The sequence below is a fragment of the Pseudophryne corroboree genome, chromosome 6, assembly GCF_028390025.1.
Source record: "Pseudophryne corroboree isolate aPseCor3 chromosome 6, aPseCor3.hap2, whole genome shotgun sequence".
Taxonomy (NCBI): Eukaryota; Metazoa; Chordata; class Amphibia; order Anura; family Myobatrachidae; genus Pseudophryne; species Pseudophryne corroboree.
The window spans coordinates 103,623,102-103,643,251 of NC_086449.1; the positions used below are offsets into that span (position 1 = coordinate 103,623,102).

Below are 20,150 nucleotides of genomic sequence, written 5' to 3' on the forward strand. Positions count from 1 at the left end.
GCAGCGTAGCAGGAGGATGGGGCACCGCCGCCCCTCACGGCAGCGTCCACCCGGCTCTAGCTGCTCTCCCCCATCTCCTCAATCCGACTTTTTTTAAAGTCAGATTGAGATTGTCGGGAACGGCCAAATCCTGTCGGATTTGGGCGTTCATTGAATACAGTAGGTCCTATCAGATTCATTCCGACAAATGCATGTCAGAATGGATCTGACTTTAATTGAATATAGCCCATAATTTCATCTGCAGATGGTATGTTTCTCAAAAAAGATGAGAGAAGCTTCCCTTCTCTCAGCTATATAAATACAGTTCATGCAAAGCCCCCACTATATCCAATGGGGGCTGCAAAAATGTAACCGAATAACTAAAAAGGAGGAGAAATCGCTCTTCCCATGTAACTAAACTGACAGAAAACAAATGGTATGGCTTTATCCAGCTAAAATGTTGGACAAAAGACATATCTTTGTTTATTAAATAGACTCCTGTATCTTTTACAAAATGTATTTTCATACTTCACCATGTTTGGTCTATAGTTTCATCTAACAGTGTATATCACACATGTTTATTGCAAATGTAAAACTTTTTTTATTATTATGCCTGTAGTGTATACAGATAGTAGGTCCTGATGCAAACACTATAAAACAGTACTGTAAATATTTATACTATACCATAGTTAAGTCTTTTCTCGATATATCCCAGCACTTCCCTAACATATTTACACCAGCGCTTGGCGTAGTTGAGGGCAGACTCCACCCCTCCCTCACTGTGAATGAGAATTTCATCAGATTCCTCTGCTGTAGAGAGAGAAAAATGAAGAATGAGGAGAGGGAAATAAAGAGGGTGTATATATTGGGGGTAATATGGGGCTGTAGTTAATTATGTATAGAGGTGGACAGTTATTTCTAGTAGTGGGAAGAGAGTTATGCCTAGTGGTGAGGAGAAAGTTATGTCTAGTGGTGAGGAGAGAGTTGTGTCTAGTGGTGAGGAGAGAGTTGTGTCTAGTGGTGAGGAGAAAGTTATGTCTAGTGGTGAGGAGAAAGTTATGTCTAGTGGTGAGGAGAGAGTTGTGTCTAGTGGTGAGGAGAGAGTTGTGTCTAGTGGTGAGGAGAGAGTTGTGTCTAGTGGTGAAGAGAGAGTTGTGTCTAGTGGTGAGTAGAGAGTTGTGTCTAGTGGTGAGTAGAGAGTTGTGTCTAGTGGTGAGTAGAGAGTTGTGTCTAGTGGTGAGGAGAAAGTTATGTCTAGTAGTGAGTAGAGAGTTATGTCTAGTGGTGAGGAGAGAGTTGTGTCTAGTGATGAGGAGAGAGTTGTGTCTAGTGGTGAAGAGAGAGTTATGTCTAGTGGTGAGGAGAGAGTTGTGTCTAGTGGTGAGGAGAGAGTTGTGTCTAGTGGTGAGGAGAGAGTTGTGTCTAGTGGTGAAGAGAGAGTTGTGTCTAGTGGTGAGGAGAGAGTTGTGTCTAGTGGTGAGGAGAGAGTTGTGTCTAGTGATGAGGAGAGAGTTGTGTCTAGTGGTGAAGAGAGAGTTATGTCTAGTGGTGAGGAGAGAGTTGTGTCTAGTGGTGAGGAGAGAGTTGTGTCTAGTGGTGAGGAGAGAGTTGTGTCTAGTGGTGAGGAGAGAGTTGTGTCTAGTGGTGAAGAGAGAGTTGTGTCTAGTGGTGAGGAGAGAGTTGTGTCTAGTGGTGAAGAGAGAGTAGAGAGTTACAATATGTCTAATGGTGGAGAGTTATTTGTCTAGTGGTGGAAGGAGATTTATGTTGAGTGTTAATTTGACATAAGAAGTAAAATGAATGGCTAAGAAGAATAGAAAGATCATGAATGTTAGACAGTGATGGACAGGTAAGTGAGACAATGGGGTAAATTTACTATGTTAGGAGTTTTTTAGGACTGGTGATGTTGCCCATAGCAACCAATCATATTCTATCTATTATCTTCTAGAAGCAGCTAGATAAATGTTAAGTAGAATCTGATTGGTTGCTATGAGCAACATCACTAGTTCTAAAAAAAAAAGTCCCACCTTAGTAAATTTACCCAAATGTATTTGGTACACATATAGCCAAGTAATGGAGGCTGAAAATGGTATTTACTTGATGCAGGTATGCCATCTTTGTCACAGGCTGTCCGACTCAGTTCCAGTGGAGTACTGATCTATTGAAAATACAATAAGGACATTAGTATTACACACTGTTAAAAGACATTCCAAGCCATGTAATATTACATGATAATATATACTGTATATCCCCTAAGTATATGGTTAGGCATGTGAATGAGCTTTAGTTTTCTTTCACTGAAGCTGGTTATCCACAGCTATATTGCTTACCATAATGGTCAAATGCCCTACTGTCATTCACTATGTTGGACTCAAGAAGACAAGAATGAAGCCAGAAAACAACCCGAGTAAAATCAGTTAGACCAGGTTTGACCCATGTGTGTGCTTGGTAATCTTCCAATCATTCTAACAGGCACTGTGTGACCCATGAGTGTGGGCAATCAGGCAAATTACCTGAAGACCAGATCTCATCTAGTTCTGCTACTTAAGCCTTCAGCATGTGTGCCTACAACAGCCAGAGCACCGGACGAAGCGTCATTTTCTGCATTCCAGGCAGACACACTATATCCTGTGCAGCCCCCCAGAGCATCCTGAAAACACACCAGGAAGTGCTGCACTTACAGGCACCTGTGTCCCCAGCCCCTCTGTGTGACACTACGAAGTCACTGGTCAGGTGGTGTGAAGGGCACAGTGCAGCCCTGTTATGGCACTGTTGCCAGCTTATGGCATTCTGCCCTGCTTATCCCCATGGACTGAACTATTAAAATGGATGTATTATACTAAAATGAAAATCAGCTCTTTGTAATGTTTGGGATAATTGCCTCGCATGCACTTGAATCACACTAGCCTACTCTCCCAGAACAATGGAGTTCCTGCAGAATTTCAAGTCGACAACCCTCCCGCATTCTGACCACTTCTACAGTGGAGTGGTCAGCACCGCTATGACACAATTTGCTGTGACTAATGTCATTGCTGCAGAGCACTGAATTTTTCATCAAGTGCAGTGCAGTTAAGATGCAGTTCATGGCAGTGGCACCATGCCCACTAGTTACCCTTGGTTTGGCACCTTCTTCCATAGGATCTCCCAGAAGAGAGTAACACAAAGTGGGTAGCCATGATTTTAATGGCCTTTTCCAACAACATGTAACCTTGTGTATATAATGGACATCACTATCTGTATTTCTCCAACCTTTGTCAGAAAACCCTGCTTACAGAACTTCCTCTTTCACTCTCTTCTTGTCAGCAAACTTATTTTCAAGCTGACATTCCATACAGTCTCCTATTGATGCAGGTCCTTGCCAGAGCTGGTACTCATGATCTGGTCACCCACCACTCCCCCACTCCCCTTACATTATCCTTTAACCAATTGCGGGCATGTCATCTCCTTCCTCCATGTGTAGTATTCTTAAGAAAAAGATAGCTTCCTGATTGGTGGAAAGACTTCTTTTGATATGTGCATGGTAGTATGGGGGTCACTGCATGCTGCCTTATCAGTGTATAGACAGTGCATGAATGACACCTCTAACATAGAACCACTACAATAAGTGGTTGTACAGAGTGAAAGCAAGCCAATGGGGTTGCTGACAGGCACAATCTGATAGAGGAAGTGAGACGGGATTCCTGCAGTGGGGGTGCTGTCATCATGCTGCACACTTCCCATTACATGCAGGAAGTAAACAGACAACATTCAAATGTCATTTACTACATAAACTGAATGGGCCCCACATATGTGAGCACTAAGGAACTGAAAAACATAATCAACAAACAACCAACCAGCTAAACCACTGTGCCTAAAGATTTTAATACCAGAAATACCCCAAACCAGATGCACCCTATGTGCTTTCTTAGATAGACAAGCAAATTAATCAAAGATGACCTCTTGTGTCAGGTATTTGCACTTTAGGGACCCGGATGCGATTAGGACACAAAGTGACTGTTTTTGCGTGATACAGCAGAATCCAGATAACAAACTACCTTATGCTACTGCGAGTTTCTGTAGGGCTAAAGCAGAGATCCGTACGACTTCAAATGGGGCGCTGCTGCATCCACTGTTTTTCCAGCCACAGCCACAACTGTTACTATAAGTGTCATCCCTTACTCCATACGCATGATTTAGACTAGCATGGAACTCTAGCTGCATGGCCTCACGCAGTACTCCCATGGCACACTCACACACAATACTCAAGACACGCCCACACACAATAATCCAATGACACACCCACACACAATACTCCCATGACACGCCCAAAAGAGGGAACAGTTCTGTGCAAGCAGGATTGTTGCCACCCCGTTCCCAACCTGAAGTGCCCATTTCATGCAAAGATAGAGCCGACCCTGATCCCTCTGACTCAGAACCAGCTGGAGATAAGCAAAAATATGTAAATTCTTTTCTGCGCATGCACCGTATGTTAAAACTTGCTAATTGCATTCCTGAAAAGGGATGCATCAATTTGTACTCTGCCCCACACAGAGAATATGCCCTAAAACCATTGCTATAAACCACAGAGAGCTGGATAACACTGATTTACTAAGAAACCTGGCTTATCCTGGGCCATTACCTGACGATGCCACTCTGGCAACAAAGGATGTGGAATTATTCACCAACATTCCTCAGAAAGATAGAATATAACAACTTGCCTTTAGTGGCTCCCCTTATAAAATCCACATTAACACAAGGCTACTTCTCTACATTTACAACAGAGGGAGACCGGTTTGGGTAGGTATTTTGTGCCACAATACACATACATTTTTTGGATGCAATATTTTTTTGGATGCAACCTCGGAGCAATTTTCTATACTCTTAAATGACCAGACTCTTAGCATATTGATGATCAGTGGTATAACTTCCAGAGGCAATGGAAGGCACCAAGTGTTGGAGAGGGCACCAGCATGAGCGCCGAGAAGGGTGGAGGGCTCCTAAATAATCCTGAGGCGTGTAGCATATGGCCCTTGGTCTTTGTAATCCTGAGTGTGTTCTGTCTGTAGTGTTAGAGTGTGACACCGCCCCCCTGCTGGGGTTGTTGTCAAAGACATTGTCTGACAACGGGGAGCTGGAAGGTGGCTAAAGATCTTGCCTCCTGATGCAGTGGTGTAATCATGGCCCCGTTCCCCACTTCAAAATGGCATTATTACCAGCATTGTGAAGCAGGGTGCGCGGCCATGATGCAGCATCGGACCAATCGGACCACCCAATTTTACTAATGAAGTGGGCGGTTTCGGAAAGGATGGTGTCAGGCTCGGGAGAATTGGCTCCTTTTTTAGATAGCCAAGAGTGCCACCCGATGTTCGGGAGCCTCCTAGCCATTCCGGGAGAATAGGCAAGTATGATATGTACTGATAGTACCAATATGAAACTACTTCTATTTGGCTCATTGGATCTGGAACGACTCCCCAACCCCCCAACTGTTTATAAATCATCTGTGCAGCTGCTATAATATATGAAGTTCATCTACAGAACACAGCAGTTAGCAATACTCCCATGGGAATTTTAAAGTGGAAGCCAATGGATGTTTGCATTTAACTGAACTTATTTTTTACTCTTATTTTGTTTGTGTACACTATGGGGGTAATTCCAAGTTGATCGCAGCAGGAAATTTTTTAGCAGTTGAGCAAAACCATGTGCACTGCAGGGGAGGCAGATATAACATGTGCAGAGAGAGTTAGATTTGGGTGGGATGTGTTCAATCTGCAATCTAATTTGCAGTGTAAAAATAAAGCAGCTAGTATTTACCCTGCACAGAAATAAAATAACCCACCCAAATCTAATTCTTTCGGCACATGTTATATCTGCCACACCTGCAGTGCACATGGTTTTGCCCAATTGCTATCAAAAATCCTGCTGCGATCAACTTGGAATTACCCCCAATATCTAATAATAAGCGAGAAAGTATGTCTTTTTGTCCTTTATGCACATCCAGAGTTTTGTGACTAGCTCCACCAAATTTGGCATTGTGGTGATTTTGACCAGGATTAGGTTTCTGCCTAGGTTTGAACTTCATCAGGGCCACATACCATACTTGTCTACCTGACCCTCTCCATGAGGGAGAAAATGCTCTGTTCCTGGACTTTCCTGGTAATGTATGATTGCCATCACCTGTGGTGAGCGAGTTAATTGATTAGAAAAGGTGTTTCACTACAGGTGATGGCAATCATACATTACCAGGAAAGTCCAGGAACAGAGCATTTTCTCCCTCATGGAGAGGGTCAGGTAGGCAAGTATGCCACATACAGAATATACTAGGTTTACCATACAGTGATACTCATGAATTACACAGGTTTACCTCCCAACATGACCCTCTCCAGGAGGGACAGAATGCTCTGCTCCTGGACTTCTCTCTTAATTTATGATTGCCATCACCTGTGCTGAAACACCTTTCTTGTCCATTAACCTGTTCAACACAGGTGCTGGCAATCATTCATTAAGAGGAAAGTCCAGGAGCAGAGCATTGTGTCCCTCCTTGAGAGGATAATGGGATTAATTCAGAGTTGATCACAGCAGAAAATTTGTTAGCAGTTGGGCAAGACCATGGCCCTCATTCCGAGTTGTTCGCTCGCAAGCTGCTTTTAGCAGCATTGCACAAGCTAAGCCGCCGCCTACTGGGAGTGAATCTTTTTTTTTTAATCAAGTAAGTTTTTATTGAAGTTTTTCATTTGGTTACAAAAATGGAACAAAAGAGAGAAAAGCAGTAAGAGAAAGAAAAGAAAGAAGACAGCAGTTCAAAACATGCAACTTTACAATACAATGCATTATGCTGGTCAATAGGTATTACATTGATTTTCAGTATAAAATAAGACATAAAGCTTGTGGTGCTTGAAAGGCGTGGATAGTGCTTGGGGCGCACGGTCTGGTCACTAAGACATTTTCGTTATTGCCTGTTTAGTATATGTGAGTAGAGGAGAGGTCACCTTCACAAATATAGGGTTATGTATGTCTACATTCTCCGCCTATCATCGGGCTCCGTCAGTTCCGCACCCGGCCGTGCCAGAGTCCATCTATCCCACTTACGGTGAAACCTGGACACAGAGTTGCGGGATACGTACATAAGCCTTTCATGCCCTATGACCAAGGTCACCAGGGCTCTCCATTCCGATGCTCTGGGAGGGGTCTCTGCAAACCAGGAGCGTGCAATGATAACCTTCGCAAGCGTGATCAGGCACAGGACATACTGATATGTGAGCAATGAGTGGGTTTCTTCCAGGTCCACCCCAAAGAGACAGGTCCTGGGGTTAATTTGGGGAAGAGATGGGTCAGTAGTTAATATGTCAGACCAAACCCGAGTCCAAAATTCATAGACTTTCGGACAGTTCCATAACAGATGCCAGAATCCAGCATCTGCCATCCGACATTTGGGGCACAGAGCGTCAGGCCTTAAACCAGCTCGTTGGAGAAGTAAAGGGGTTCGGTAAACCCTGTGCAGGATAAAGAGATGTACCTGTTGATATCTGATGCAAGGGGTGGTAGACCTGGCGGAGCCCAGTATTTGTAACCATTGCTCGTCTGACAAGGGGCCTATATCATCTTCCCAGTTCAACCTAAGCGGGTCTAAAGAGGCAGGTAGGGTTCTATTGTTTAGTGAGGCATATATTGTAGAGATTTTGCCCGTGGAGGGCAAGCGTTGTAACATAAGTTTAACTGGAGAAGGGGAGATGGAAGGGGCCGTTTTGAACTGGGTCTGTATGGCATGTCTTAATTGGAAGTATCTAAATAGGGCTGTGTTTGGGAGCTCAAAATCAACCTGTAGTTGCGCGAATGATTTAAGATAACCATCCACATATAGTTGTCCCAGGGAGATCACCCCGCTTTTTATCCAAATATTGTCTATCGACAGCTTCTGAAGTTCCATATAAGAACTGTTAAACCATAAGGGCGAGTCTGTTTCTAGGTCGGACCAGTCATAAAGGTTGTGCACTTGCTTCCAGACCAGAAGAGCCTGTCGCAGGATAGGAGGAAGACCAGTCACTGACATTCCCGAAAGCAAGAAAAGGAGGGGGGTGAAGTAGGGTCCAACCCAGTCTGTCAAGTGTCCCTGTAAGGTCGGGCCACCCATTCCTGTGACCCAGCCGGAGAGGTGCACCAGCTGTGCCGCTAGATAGTACAGCCTGAGGTTAGGCAGGCCCGCCCCTCCAGTGAGTTTGGTCCTACAAAGTTTTTTTATGGCTATCCTAGCCGGTTTATGACCCCAGATAAAGGAAGATATGAGGCTGTCAATGTTAGCAAATATTTTTTTAGGGAGGTAAATGGGGGAGTGTTGCAGGACATATAGGTATTTAGGCTGGATGGACATCTTAAAGAGATTGATGCGTCCCAATACTGTCAGTGGCAGTGCCTTCCATGTGTGGATTTTACGTTTAAAAAGGGTTGTAATAGGGTCTATGTTCCATCTGGCGTATTCTGACGCTGGCCCCGTGACCCAAACACCCAGGTATTTAAATTTAAGAGTCCATTGCAGGGAATGTGACGTGCATATCCTCTCCGGGATATGTCCTGAAATGGGAAAAATAAAGGATTTGTCCCAATTTATACATAGGCCAGAGTATTCCCCAAATTCATTAATTGTGTGGAGCATAGACCGGAGAGAGACATCTGAGTCCCTCAGGAACAGTAACATATCGTCGGCATACAGTGAGATCTTATCCACCGTGGAGCCGGCCGCCAATCCCTGAATATCCGGGTTGTCCCGTATCATACAAGCCAGTGGCTCTATAGCCAGTGCAAACAGGGCCGGGGACAGCGGGCAACCCTGACGCGTGCCCCTGGCCAGAGAAAATGAGGACGAGGTATACCCATTAACAGAGACACGGGCCACTGGAGAGGAGTATAGCAACCGAACCCACCCGATGAACACAGGGCCCAAGCCAAACCCATGCAGCACCTGCCACAGGTAGGACCACTCAACCGAGTCGAAGGCCTTGGCGGCGTCGAGAGACACCACCACTGCCCCCGAACCCAGCAAGCAGTCCCCCTGCAAGTGATAGAACAGTTTCCGCAAGTTTTGCATAGTGGACCTCCCCGGCATGAAGCCCGTTTGGTCCTGATGTATAATAGAACCGATGACTGCGTTCAGACGAATGGCAAGCATCTTTGCAAGAATTTTAACATCAGTAGACAGCAGTGAAATAGGGCGGTAGGATTCGGGAGCCTTGGGATCCTTCCCCGGTTTGGGCAATACTATAATAGTGGCCTCAGACATGGACGGGGGGAGTTCACCAAATTCAAACAAGGTATTAAATAGTTCTAATAAGTAGGGACTGAAGTGGGAGTTAAATTTTTTATAAATCTCCACTGGGAGACCATCCCCACCAGGTGCCTTGGAAGAAGGGAGTGACGACACAGCGCACTCCACCTCCTCTAGGGTGAAAGGAGCCTCAAGTGTTTCAAGCGCCTCCTGCGACAATTTGGGTAAATTTACCCGCGAGAGGTAGGAGTGCAGCTGCCCGTCGGAATGGGAAACTCCTGACGAGTACAGTTTGGAATAAAAGATTTTAAATACCCCAGCTATGTCCTTCCCCGAGTAGCAAAGACCGCCATCCCCATCGGCAATACATTGAACAGTGCGGGAATGGGATTCATCCCTGGCCAATAAGGCCAGGCAACTGCCCCCCAACTCCGCCTGAAAATACTGCCTGTGACTGGAAAACAGCAGCCTGCGCTTGGATTTATCAAAGAGGTAATCGGCCCACTCTCCCTGTGCGTGTAGCCACGCCTCCCGATCCGACCGGGAATGTGATTCTATATATACAGATTCCAAATCACGGCAAGTCTGTTCAAGTCTCGCTTCCTCCCTCCTGTTAAACGACTTGATGCCCGCTATTCTTTTGATAAAGGTACCTCTAATATATGCTTTATATGCATCATGTCGGACAGTGGGGGAGGAGTCTGGGGGGTTGTAATCAAGGAAGTCTTTCCAGTCCGAGATAAGATCGGAGCCCTCTCCCATTAAATTCAACCAAAATGGGTGCAATTTCCACTGACTGTTGCCCCTATCGTGCGTCATAGACAGTTCTAGTAAAACCGGTGAGTGGTCCGATATACCCCTAGACAAATATGTTAGTTCAGAAATTCTAGGCGATAATGTCGGGGAAATAAGGCACAAGTCTATCCGTGACAGTGTGTTGTGGGTAGCGGAATGACAGGAATAATGCGCCATAGTAGGGTTACGCATTCTCCAGACATCCATCCAGCCAAGTTCAGCAACAATTCTTGCAAAAGGGGTCGGGGCAGGGGGGAGAGGGGTGGAGTCGCGAGATTCCCGCCAGCGATCAATAGACAGGTCCATGACGTTGTTGAAGTCACCCACACTAATAACCGGCGTATCAGGGGACTGGGCTATAAAGTCAGCTGCCCTGCGTAAAACTTCACTGTTATAGGGAGGGGGGATGTATATAGCCATGATATGATACAGTGCGTGATGTATGACGGCACGTAAAAAAACATAACGACCCTGAGGGTCCACACTGCTATGCTCCAGGTGAAAATGTACCGATTTTTTAACCAATATCGACACCCCTCTGGCACTGGAGGAGAACGTGGAGTGGTAGGCCCATCCAACCCATGGCCTCTTAATGGCCATGACCTTACTACCATACAGATGAGTCTCAGAAAGACATGCTATGTCAATTCTGTACTTTTGAAGTTGTTTCAGGACAAGAGAGCGTTTAATTTTATCATTTAAACCACGGACATTCCATCCCATCAGTCTAATCGTGTCCCTCCCCGTGGCGTCTGTGTTAGAACCCATACCGTAGATCGCTTTGCATGGGCACAAGGAGATAAATCGTGGGAGACGGAAAAGGTGTAACGTGCGAGATAGGGTACTCAGTGAATTGTATTATAATAAGACCATACTCCCTAACATAGAAAACCCGATCAGGACCGGGAGGCCGAGGCCGAGCACACTCCAAATGTGACATCTGAAAAGCCATACATTTCCATAGCGTTAGAGCACCATGATCAGTTGCAGAGAGAAAAAAAAGAGAGGAAAGAATAAAGAAAAGGAAAGTAACAACAACAATGAAACATCCCATCCCGTACCCACCCTGTATGACCAATAAACAACCTAGTGTCATACCTATACCCTAACAAAACTAAATTAAACTAAACCCTAAGCTATCTACAGCAAGGGACTCCCGCACATACAACTTAACAGAAAGTAGCAGCCTGATGCTACAGTAGAATGGCAAGCAAACAGGTAGACGACACTCATCATCCCACAAGGGCAGAGACAATAGGAACCATAGGGTTCACGCTGAAATAATTTCCACACGCCAAGAATGTATATTCAATGCAAGTTCATTCGGGAGCTGGAGGCCTCCGCTCCAGCCAGGTCTCCACATCCCCCGGGTTAGAGAAGAAGTGCGTGGTGTCATTAAATATAACTCTCAGGCGTGCCGGAAACAACATTGAGTATTGGATGTTCCGATCCCTGAGTTTACGCTTGACAAGAGAGAACTGGGCACGGGACTTCTGAACCTCGAGAGCAAAGTCCGGGAAGACTGAGACTGTGTGATTGTCAAACAGCAGCGGGCCTTGGAGCCGAGCCAGACGAAGTATAGTGTCTCTATCCTTGAAATGAAGAAGACGGGCAATAAACGTCCGAGCAGGAGCGCCAGGTGGAGGAGGACGAGATGGGAGACGGTGCGCCCTTTCCACCGCGAATTGCGGGCTAAAGGCTTCACGCGTAAACAGCTTAGTCAGCCAGTCTTCCAAGAATTTCTCCGGAGCCGTTCCCTCCGCCCTCTCGGGCAGCCCGACCAGGCGAACGTTATTCCGGCGAAGCCTGCCCTCTATATCGGATAATTTGGCATGTGCCGACGACAGTTGTGTGGACAGGTCATCCACCCTGGTTTTGAGCGGAGAGGTGGTGTCCTCTAGGTCCGAAATACGATGTTCCGACTCACTCACCCTTTCACGAATCTTTTGGAGATCCTGGCGAAGGAAAGAGACATCTATCTGAACACGCTCAATTTTATCGGAGACACGTTGCTCAGAGGCGGCAATTGCCTGTATTATTTTCTGCGTAGAGTGTGCTGAGTCGGTCGAGGCTAAATCATCACCCTCGGAGTGCTGCAAAGGGGGGTCGCGGGTTGCAGAGGAGGTGGATTGGGAAGAGGAGGAGTCCCTTGCATATTTTTGCAGTTTTGCAGCCGCACCTGTTTTCCCCATTGTAGCGCCCAATATAGAATACAAGGTAAGTGCAGGATATGTGTAGAGCCAGGCAGGGTGACACGTGAGGAGGAGCAGCAGCAGCACAAATAAATGCAGCACCAGTGTAGGTGCCAACAAGGAGGGCCAGATGGGTCAGTGCGCACAATATGTACCAGACGACACTCTATACCCCACGCAGCTTATGACTGTAATAATCCTGGATTGATGAGTAAGTGATCCCAGGTACCAGGAGAGTAAGGTCCAGCATATATCATTAGAGGATCTTATTGCAGGGATCTCAGCTGACTTGTGCAGTATGAGCACTGTAAGCTGCAGGTGGACACAAGTACAGGCGAGGTGCAGTGAAGGAGCAGGAGGTAGGCTGCTCGAGAACACAGCAGCAGAGAGCCGTTCCCCTCAGGCACCACGTGGCAGGGAAGCAGTGCCGGTCCCGATGTATCGAGGGGATCGGCAGCCAGTGGCTTCACAGGTGCCGCGGCCGGAGGGCAGAGACGAGCGGTCAGGCAGCACAGGACGGACGCCAGGCACGGCAGACGTCCCGATGAGTCCCGAGGATCGGCAGCGGAGGAGGAAGGGCTGCCGGCTGTGTCACAGGCGCTGCGGCCGGACGGCGGAGACGAGCGGTCAGGCAGCACAGGGGTGAGTGCAAGGCAGATGTCCCGTACCGCACTGGCAAGATGGCCGCCGGGAGCAGAGTCGGAATACCCTGGGCAGGGAGCAACGTCAAACGGCAGCAGCACCGATCCGTAGGTGGGAGACAGTGTATCAGGAGAGTCTCTAGCACTCAGGGTGATGTGTGAGTACTTTTAATCAGGCAGCATCAGGCATATAGCGGATAAATATAGGATGTTGTGCGGGAGCTTGCAGGCTGTGCTACCTACTCCATGTTGCTCCAAGCTCCGCCCCCCCACTGGGAGTGAATCTTAGCTTATCAAAATTGCGAACGAAAGATTCTCAGAATTGCGAATAGAAATTTCTTAGCAGTTTCTGAGTAGCTCGGGACTTACTCTGCCACTGCGATCAGTTCAGTCAGTTTCGTTCCTGGTTTGACGTCACAAATACACCCAGCGTTCGCCCAGGCACTCCCCCGTTTCTCCAGCCACTCCCGCGTTTTTCCCAGAAACGGCAGCGTTTTTTCACACACTCCCATAAAACGGCCAGTTTCCGCCCAGAAACACCCACTTCCTGTCAATCACATTACGATCACCAGAACGAAGAAAAAGCCTCGTAATGCCGTGAGTAAAATACCTAACTTCTTAGCAAATTTACTTGGCGCAGTCGCAGTGCGAACATTGCGCATGCGCAATTAGCGGAAAATCGCTGCGATGCAAAGAAAATTACCGAGCGAACAACTCGGAATGACCACCCATGTACAGATAGATCCACGGTTATCTTGGCTTCTTTGCTGCGACTAGTCACACCATGGTTTATTTACATAAATCCTTCATCTATTGCTCTCAACTGCAATACAACACAGTGAACGATACAGCAGGGGAATAAGTCCCATTAAAGGCCAAGATAAACATGGACCCATCGGTACACTGCGGGGGGGGGGGGGGCAGATATAACATGTGCAGAGAGAGTTAGATTTGGGTGGGTTATATTGTTTCTGTGCAGGGTAAATACTGGCTGCTTTATTTTTACACTGCAATTTAGATTTCAGTTTGAACACACCCCACCCAAATCTAACTCTCTCTGCACATGTTATATCTGCCTCCCCTGCAGTGCACATGGTTTTGCCCAATTGCTATCAAAAATCTGTCTGCACATGTTATATCTGCGCCACCCCCCCCTGCAGTGTACAGATGGGTCCATGTTTATCTTGGCCTTTAATAAAACTTAATCCCCTGCTGTAATGACTTAATCCCCTGCTGTATTGTTCTCTGTGTTGTATTGCAGTTGAGAACAATAGATGAAGGATTTATGTAAATAAACCATGGTGTGACTAGTCACAGCAAAGAAACCAAGATAACCGTGGATCTATCTGTACATGGGGGGTCATTCCGAGTTGTTCGCTCGGTAAAAATCCTCGCATCGCAGCGATTTTCCGCTTAATGCGCATGCGCAATGTCCGCACTGCGACTGCACCAAGTAAATTTGCTATGCAGTTAGGATTTTTACTCACGGCTTTTTCATCGTTCTGGCGATCGTAATGTGATTGACAGGAAATGGGTGTTACTGGGCGGAAACAGGCCGTTTTATGGGAGTGTGTGAAAAAACGCTACAGTTTCCGGAAAAAACGCAGGAGTGGCCGGAGAAACGGGGGAGTGTCTGGGTGAACGCTGGGTGTGTTTGTGACGTCAAACCAGGAACGACAAGCACTGAAATTATCGCAGATGCCGAGTAAGTTTGAAGCTACTCAGAAACTGCTACGAGGTGTGTAATCGCAATATTGCGAATACATCGTTCGCAATATTAAGATGCTAAGATTCACTCCCAGTAGGCGGCGGCTTAGCATGAGCAAATCTGCTAAAATCTGCTTGCGAGCGAACAACTCGGAATGACCCCCATGGTTTTGTCCAACTGCTAACAAATTTGCTAATGTGATCAACTCTGGATTACCCCCTATGGGGGTCATTCCGAGTTGATCGCTCGCTGGCGATTTTCGCAGCGCAGCGATCAGGCTAAAAATCAGCATTTCTGCGCATGCGTATCGTCCACAATGCGCACGCGCGTCGTACGGGTACAAAGCCCGTTGTGGTTGTGCACAGGTTGTAGTGAAGTTTTCAGTCGCACTGACGGCCGCAAGAAGATTGACAGGAAGGGGGCGTTTCTGGGTGTCAACTGACCGTTTTCAGGGAGTGTTTGCAAAAATGCAGGCGTGTCTGAAAAAACGCAGGCGTGGCTGGGCGTTCGCTGGGTGGGTGTATGACGTTAAATCCGGACACGAATAGGCTGAAGTGATCACAAGCGCTGAGTAGGTTCAGAGCTACTCTGAAACTGCACAAACTGTTTTTGCAGAGCTCGGCTGCACAGGCATTCGCACTTCTGCTAAGCTAAAATACACTCCCCAGTGGGCGGAGGCATAGCGTTTGCACGGCGGCTAAAACTAGCTAGGGAGCGATCAACTCGGAATCACCCCCTATGTTGGGAGGTATGCACACACACACTGTCACATTCTCATGCATAATACACACACACACACTGTCACACTCTCATGCATAATACACACACACTCACACTCTCATGCATAATACATAGAGAATTTGATGGCAGAAAAGAACCACTTGGCCCATCTAGTCTGACTCTTTTTAACTATATTGTTACCCTATGTGATACTTATTTCTTTGTAAGGAGATCCTTATGTCTATCCCAAGCATGTTTAAATTCAGTGTCGTACTAGGGCATGAATGGCCCACCGGGGGAATGTAATAGTAGGAGCTTATGTTTAGGGGTGTGGCCAGTCTTCATGGGGGTGTGGTCGGCTGCCACAGAGGTTGGCTAAACATTAGAGGATGCATGGTTTTGGCCCCCTGATAAGTATACATAGTAACCACTGCTAGTGCATGCATGATAACCTACCTCCCAACTGTCCCGATTTTCGCTTTCCCACCCGCGGGCCATAGTGTCCTGCGGTCGGGGGGGGTTTGGTGGGCAGTTGGGAGGCTCCTGGGCGGTTTGGTGGGCAGTTGAGCAGCGAAGAGCGCAGAGCGTCCATTCATAGGTGACAGAGGGAGAAGGGGCATGCCAGTAGTTATGCCCCCAGTAGTTATGCCTCCAGTAGTTTAGCCCCCAGTGGTAATGCCCCCTGTAGTTTAGCCACCATAGTTATGTCCCCAGTAGTTTAGCCCCCCTGTATTTTAGCCCCCAGTGGTAATACACCAGTGGTAATGCCCCCTGTAGTTATGCCCCCAGTAGTTTAGCCTCCTGTAGTTTATCCGCCAGTGGTAATGCCCCCAATAGTTATGCCTCCTGTAGTTTAGCTCCTGTAGTTATGCCCCTAGTAGTTTAGCTACCGTAGTTATGCCCCCAACAGTTATGCACTCCTGTAATTTAGCCCCCCTGTAGTTTAGCCCCTGTAGTTATGCCCCCAATGGTTTAGCCCCCTGTGGTAATGCCCCTTTAGAAGCGCCGCTTACACACACACACACACACACACACACACACACAAACACCCCCCCACACACACAATACTCACCATGTCCAGCTCCTGCTTCCGGATCGCTGCTTGTGCCCTCCGCCTGGCCGTCCGCTTTTCGGAACTATGGGAGAGACGTCATGATGTCTCTCCCATAGCGCAGCGCTGCACACTGCCGGAAGCCGGAGCTCAGGACTGCTGCTGTGGGGAGGGAGCCAGGCTCCCGCTGCTAACACAATCTCAGCGGACACCTGGCATCTCCCTGCACTCCGGGCTAACATCGGATTAGGTGAGCCGGAGGATGGAACTGAAAGAACGCAGTTCCGCCCCGTTCTGGCTCACTTTAACCCCTGCACACACACACGGTTACCCAGAGCCCGGGGGTGCGGGGGACAGCTCCGGGCTTCAGTCCAGGTCTGGGGTAAACTGGAGAGGGGGACTACTTTATTGGGGAGCTCCCCACTTTAATCCAAGGCCTGGGCTGACTTGTTGGGGGGATAATGCTTTGGCCGGAGGACCCCGTCAAGTGTGTTCCCTGGCTGTGGCATTACCCCCTGCTAGTTGAGCCTGGTGCTGGTTCTGAAAACATAGGGGGACCCCCCCCCACACACACACACACACACACACACACACACTTATTTTGTTTCCTGGTTCAAAGGGCCCTTGGCTGGTTATGCTTTGGGGGGGACCCCACACTTTTTTTTCTGATTTTTAACACTTTCATTACTTTCACAAACAGAATCACTGCACAGATCACACTGATACTGATGACAGGGACGTCTATTTGAAAAGTGTATTTTGGCCCGAGTTTGCTACTTGATTATAGACACGATTATTAGTACATTCTTATCTATTGACAGTACTTGTGAGCTGGGGGTCATTCCAAGTTGATCGCTAGCTGAAAATGTTTGCTGCGCAGCGATGAATCAAAAAAAGGCACTTCTGCGCATGCGGCGCAATGCGCATGCGTGACGTACTTTCACAACAGCCGATGTAGTTTCACACAAGTTCTAGCGATGCTTTTCAGTCGCACTGCTAACCGCAGAGTGATTGACATGAAGTGGGCGTTTCTGGGTGTCAACTGACCGTTTTCAGGGAGTGTTTGAAAAAACGCAGGCGTGCCACGAAAAACGCAGGCGTGGCTGGGCGAACGCAGGGCGTGTTTGTGACGTCAAATCTGGAACTGAATGGTCTGAAGCAGGTCCGGTGCTAGGGTGTTCAGCGCCCCCCTGCAAACTATAAATTTGCGCTTTCCCATATTTTACAAAGGGACAGCGTGCATCACAAAGGGGTGTGGTCTCACAAGGAAGGGGCGTGGCCACACAATAGCACATCACTGATCAAAACTCATCAAATTTCCAGCAATTTATATTGCTGCACCCATGTATAATGCCCACATGAACCCTTGGGTTTATATACAGTATGTGTGAAAATCTGGCTCTGATACGAACCAGTGCCAATTTACCTCACCACATCACTGTATCCCCCATCATCTCCCACAAATAATGAGTGTAATGGTGCATACACACGGTACGATTTCGACTTATGGCCGATGCCGGCTAGAAACTGCACATCGACCCTGCCTTCACAGTCTATTTTTTCCCTACGATGTCGATCCCGCGGGAGCGCACATCGGCATCGCAAAAGCATACACATGGTGTGATTTGCACTAACTTTTCTTACGATTTTGACTATATAGTCAAAATCATAAGGACAAATCGCATCGTGTATATGGGGCTTAAGGAGAATGAGCTACATCCTATTAGCCCTGCTGAATGGGAATCAGTATGATATGCCGGCTGACGGGATCCTGGCATTAATAATACCGATGCCGGGATCCCAATGAGAAGACGGACAAGGGTGAGTGTGGGGTGTTCTCCCCTCTCCCCTAACTCTCCCTGGTCACAGCCTAACCCAAACCTCCTCCCTGGTCACTGCCTAACCCTTACCACCCCCTGGAGTTGCCTAATCCTAACTCCCCGTCCCTGCTGCTTAAACCTAAATCTCCCTCCCCCGCAGCCTGACCCTAACACTCCCTGGGGGTGCCTAACTCTAACACTCCCTTCCCGCTGCCTAATCCTAACCTGGGGTTCCCTCCTCGATCCACAACCAATCCCCCAATGTAACTAATTGTACTGTATTACTAGCTTGGATCTCATTAAGTGGGTGACCTATTGGGGCCTCTCACAGCCCCATTGACCCCAGTGAGTGGGCACTTTCAGTGTCTATAACAGGCAGTGCCGTAACTAGGCATTTTAGCGCTGTGTGCAAGAAACGGCATTGGCGCCCCCCCATACAAGAACGGTGCACAGTAGTCTCCATTATTCAAATTACGCTGCACAGTTTTTACACATTACGGCAGACAGCGTCCCCCATTTTACACATTACGGCAGACAGTCCCCCTTTTTGACACATTACGGCAGACAGCGTCCCCTTTTTACACATTACGGCAAACAGCATCCCCATTTTTACACATTACGGCAGACAGCGTCCCCTTATTACACATTACGGCAGACAGCATCCCCTTTTTACACATTACGGCAGCCAGTCCCTCTTTTTACACATTTCGGCAGACAGCGTCCCCCTTATTACACATTTCGGCAGACAGCGTCCCCCTTATTACACATTACGGCAGACAGCGTCCCCTTTTTACACATTACGGCAGACAGCGTCCCCCTTTTTACACATTACAGCAGACAGCGTTCCCCTTTTTACACATTATGCCAGACAGCGTCCTCCTTATTACACATTACGGCAGCCAGTCCCCCTTTTTACACACTGCGGCAGACAGAATAGAGAAAGAGAGAGACACACACACACAGAGAAACTTACCATCGCTCCCCGCTGGCAGTTAGGCTCCTCGTGCTGGCAGATCCATTCCCGGGCAGGGGAGAAGGAGGAGGAGGGAGGGGGACTGGAGGCGCAGCAGCGCTTTGTAATTGGTGGAGGCGCCGTTGCAGCAGTCCCCTCTCCTTCCGCATTGGCTGCCCAACGCTGTGAATGCTGGGATGAGGGAAGTGCATCGCAGCATTCACAGCAGCGCCGGGCAGCCAATGTGGAAGGAGAGGGGACTGCTGCAGCGGCGCTACTACCAATGACATAGCGGTGCTGCGGCTCCAGTCCCCCTCCCTCCTCCTCCTCCCCTGCCTCCGGCGCTGCTGCTCTCCTCTAGCGCGGCGCACACAGAACAGGCGGCTTGTAATGAGTCAATTTGACTCATTACAAGCCGCTGGCCGTGCGCCCTCTGGGCAACTGTGCTGTGTGCCAGGCACACCTGGCACACAGGTAGTTAAGGCGCTGATAACAGGTCCAGGATGGCTCCAAATATGGAGGAGGCTACATATAGTATAAACCTCCCTGCTTCCAGCAGCAGCTAATGCTGCACTCTCCGCCCTGAGCAGTGAGTGACATGAGGACTGGCAGCCATGGATTTTATCCTCAGCTCCCAGATAACTCTCTCTCTCTCTGGCAGGGGTGCTTGGTGACTGGTGGGCAGGACTCGCAGGAGCAGGATGAGGGAACCAGACATGGCAACCAGAGAGGGAGAAGGCTCTGTGTAACACCTCCCTCTCCTCTGCTGGCTGCTATGTTTTCTTACACTACTCCCTCCCCCTCACACACACACACACACTCAGTCACACACACACACTTACTAAACACAGACACCTCTGTCTCCTTCAACACTCCCAACACGCAGCAGAGATCTTCTTTCGGTCGTTCTCGCTGGCAGCCTGGTCCATGTAGCTCCACCCCCTCAGCGCTGATAAGCTCTGCCCCTTTTTGCAGAACGTAGTAATGTAGGGTAGGACTGGAGGCTTGAAGCTGCTAGTGCCTGTCACTCAGTGTGACTGACAGGCGCAGCAGCCAT

The 20,150-nt window shown here is 48.1% G+C and overlaps 1 protein-coding gene across 6 annotated transcripts in view; it reads right to left on the reverse strand.

Annotated features, from left to right (window-relative positions):
• Positions 1 to 20,150, reverse strand: part of GMIP (GEM interacting protein) — a 176,218-nt gene that overhangs the window by 110,604 nt on the left and 45,464 nt on the right. For 5 of the 6 annotated variants that reach the window (XM_063931569.1, XM_063931568.1, XM_063931567.1 and 2 more), the window contains 2 exons: positions 2,077 to 2,137; positions 664 to 789 (listed from right to left, as the gene is read on the reverse strand). In XM_063931569.1, coding sequence (XP_063787639.1) covers positions 664 to 789; positions 2,077 to 2,137 — 187 coding nt within the window. Of the gene's footprint in view, positions 1 to 663; positions 790 to 2,076; positions 2,138 to 15,726; positions 15,809 to 20,150 lie in introns of those variants that run through there. The other variant, XM_063931570.1, reaches the window with a different exon arrangement.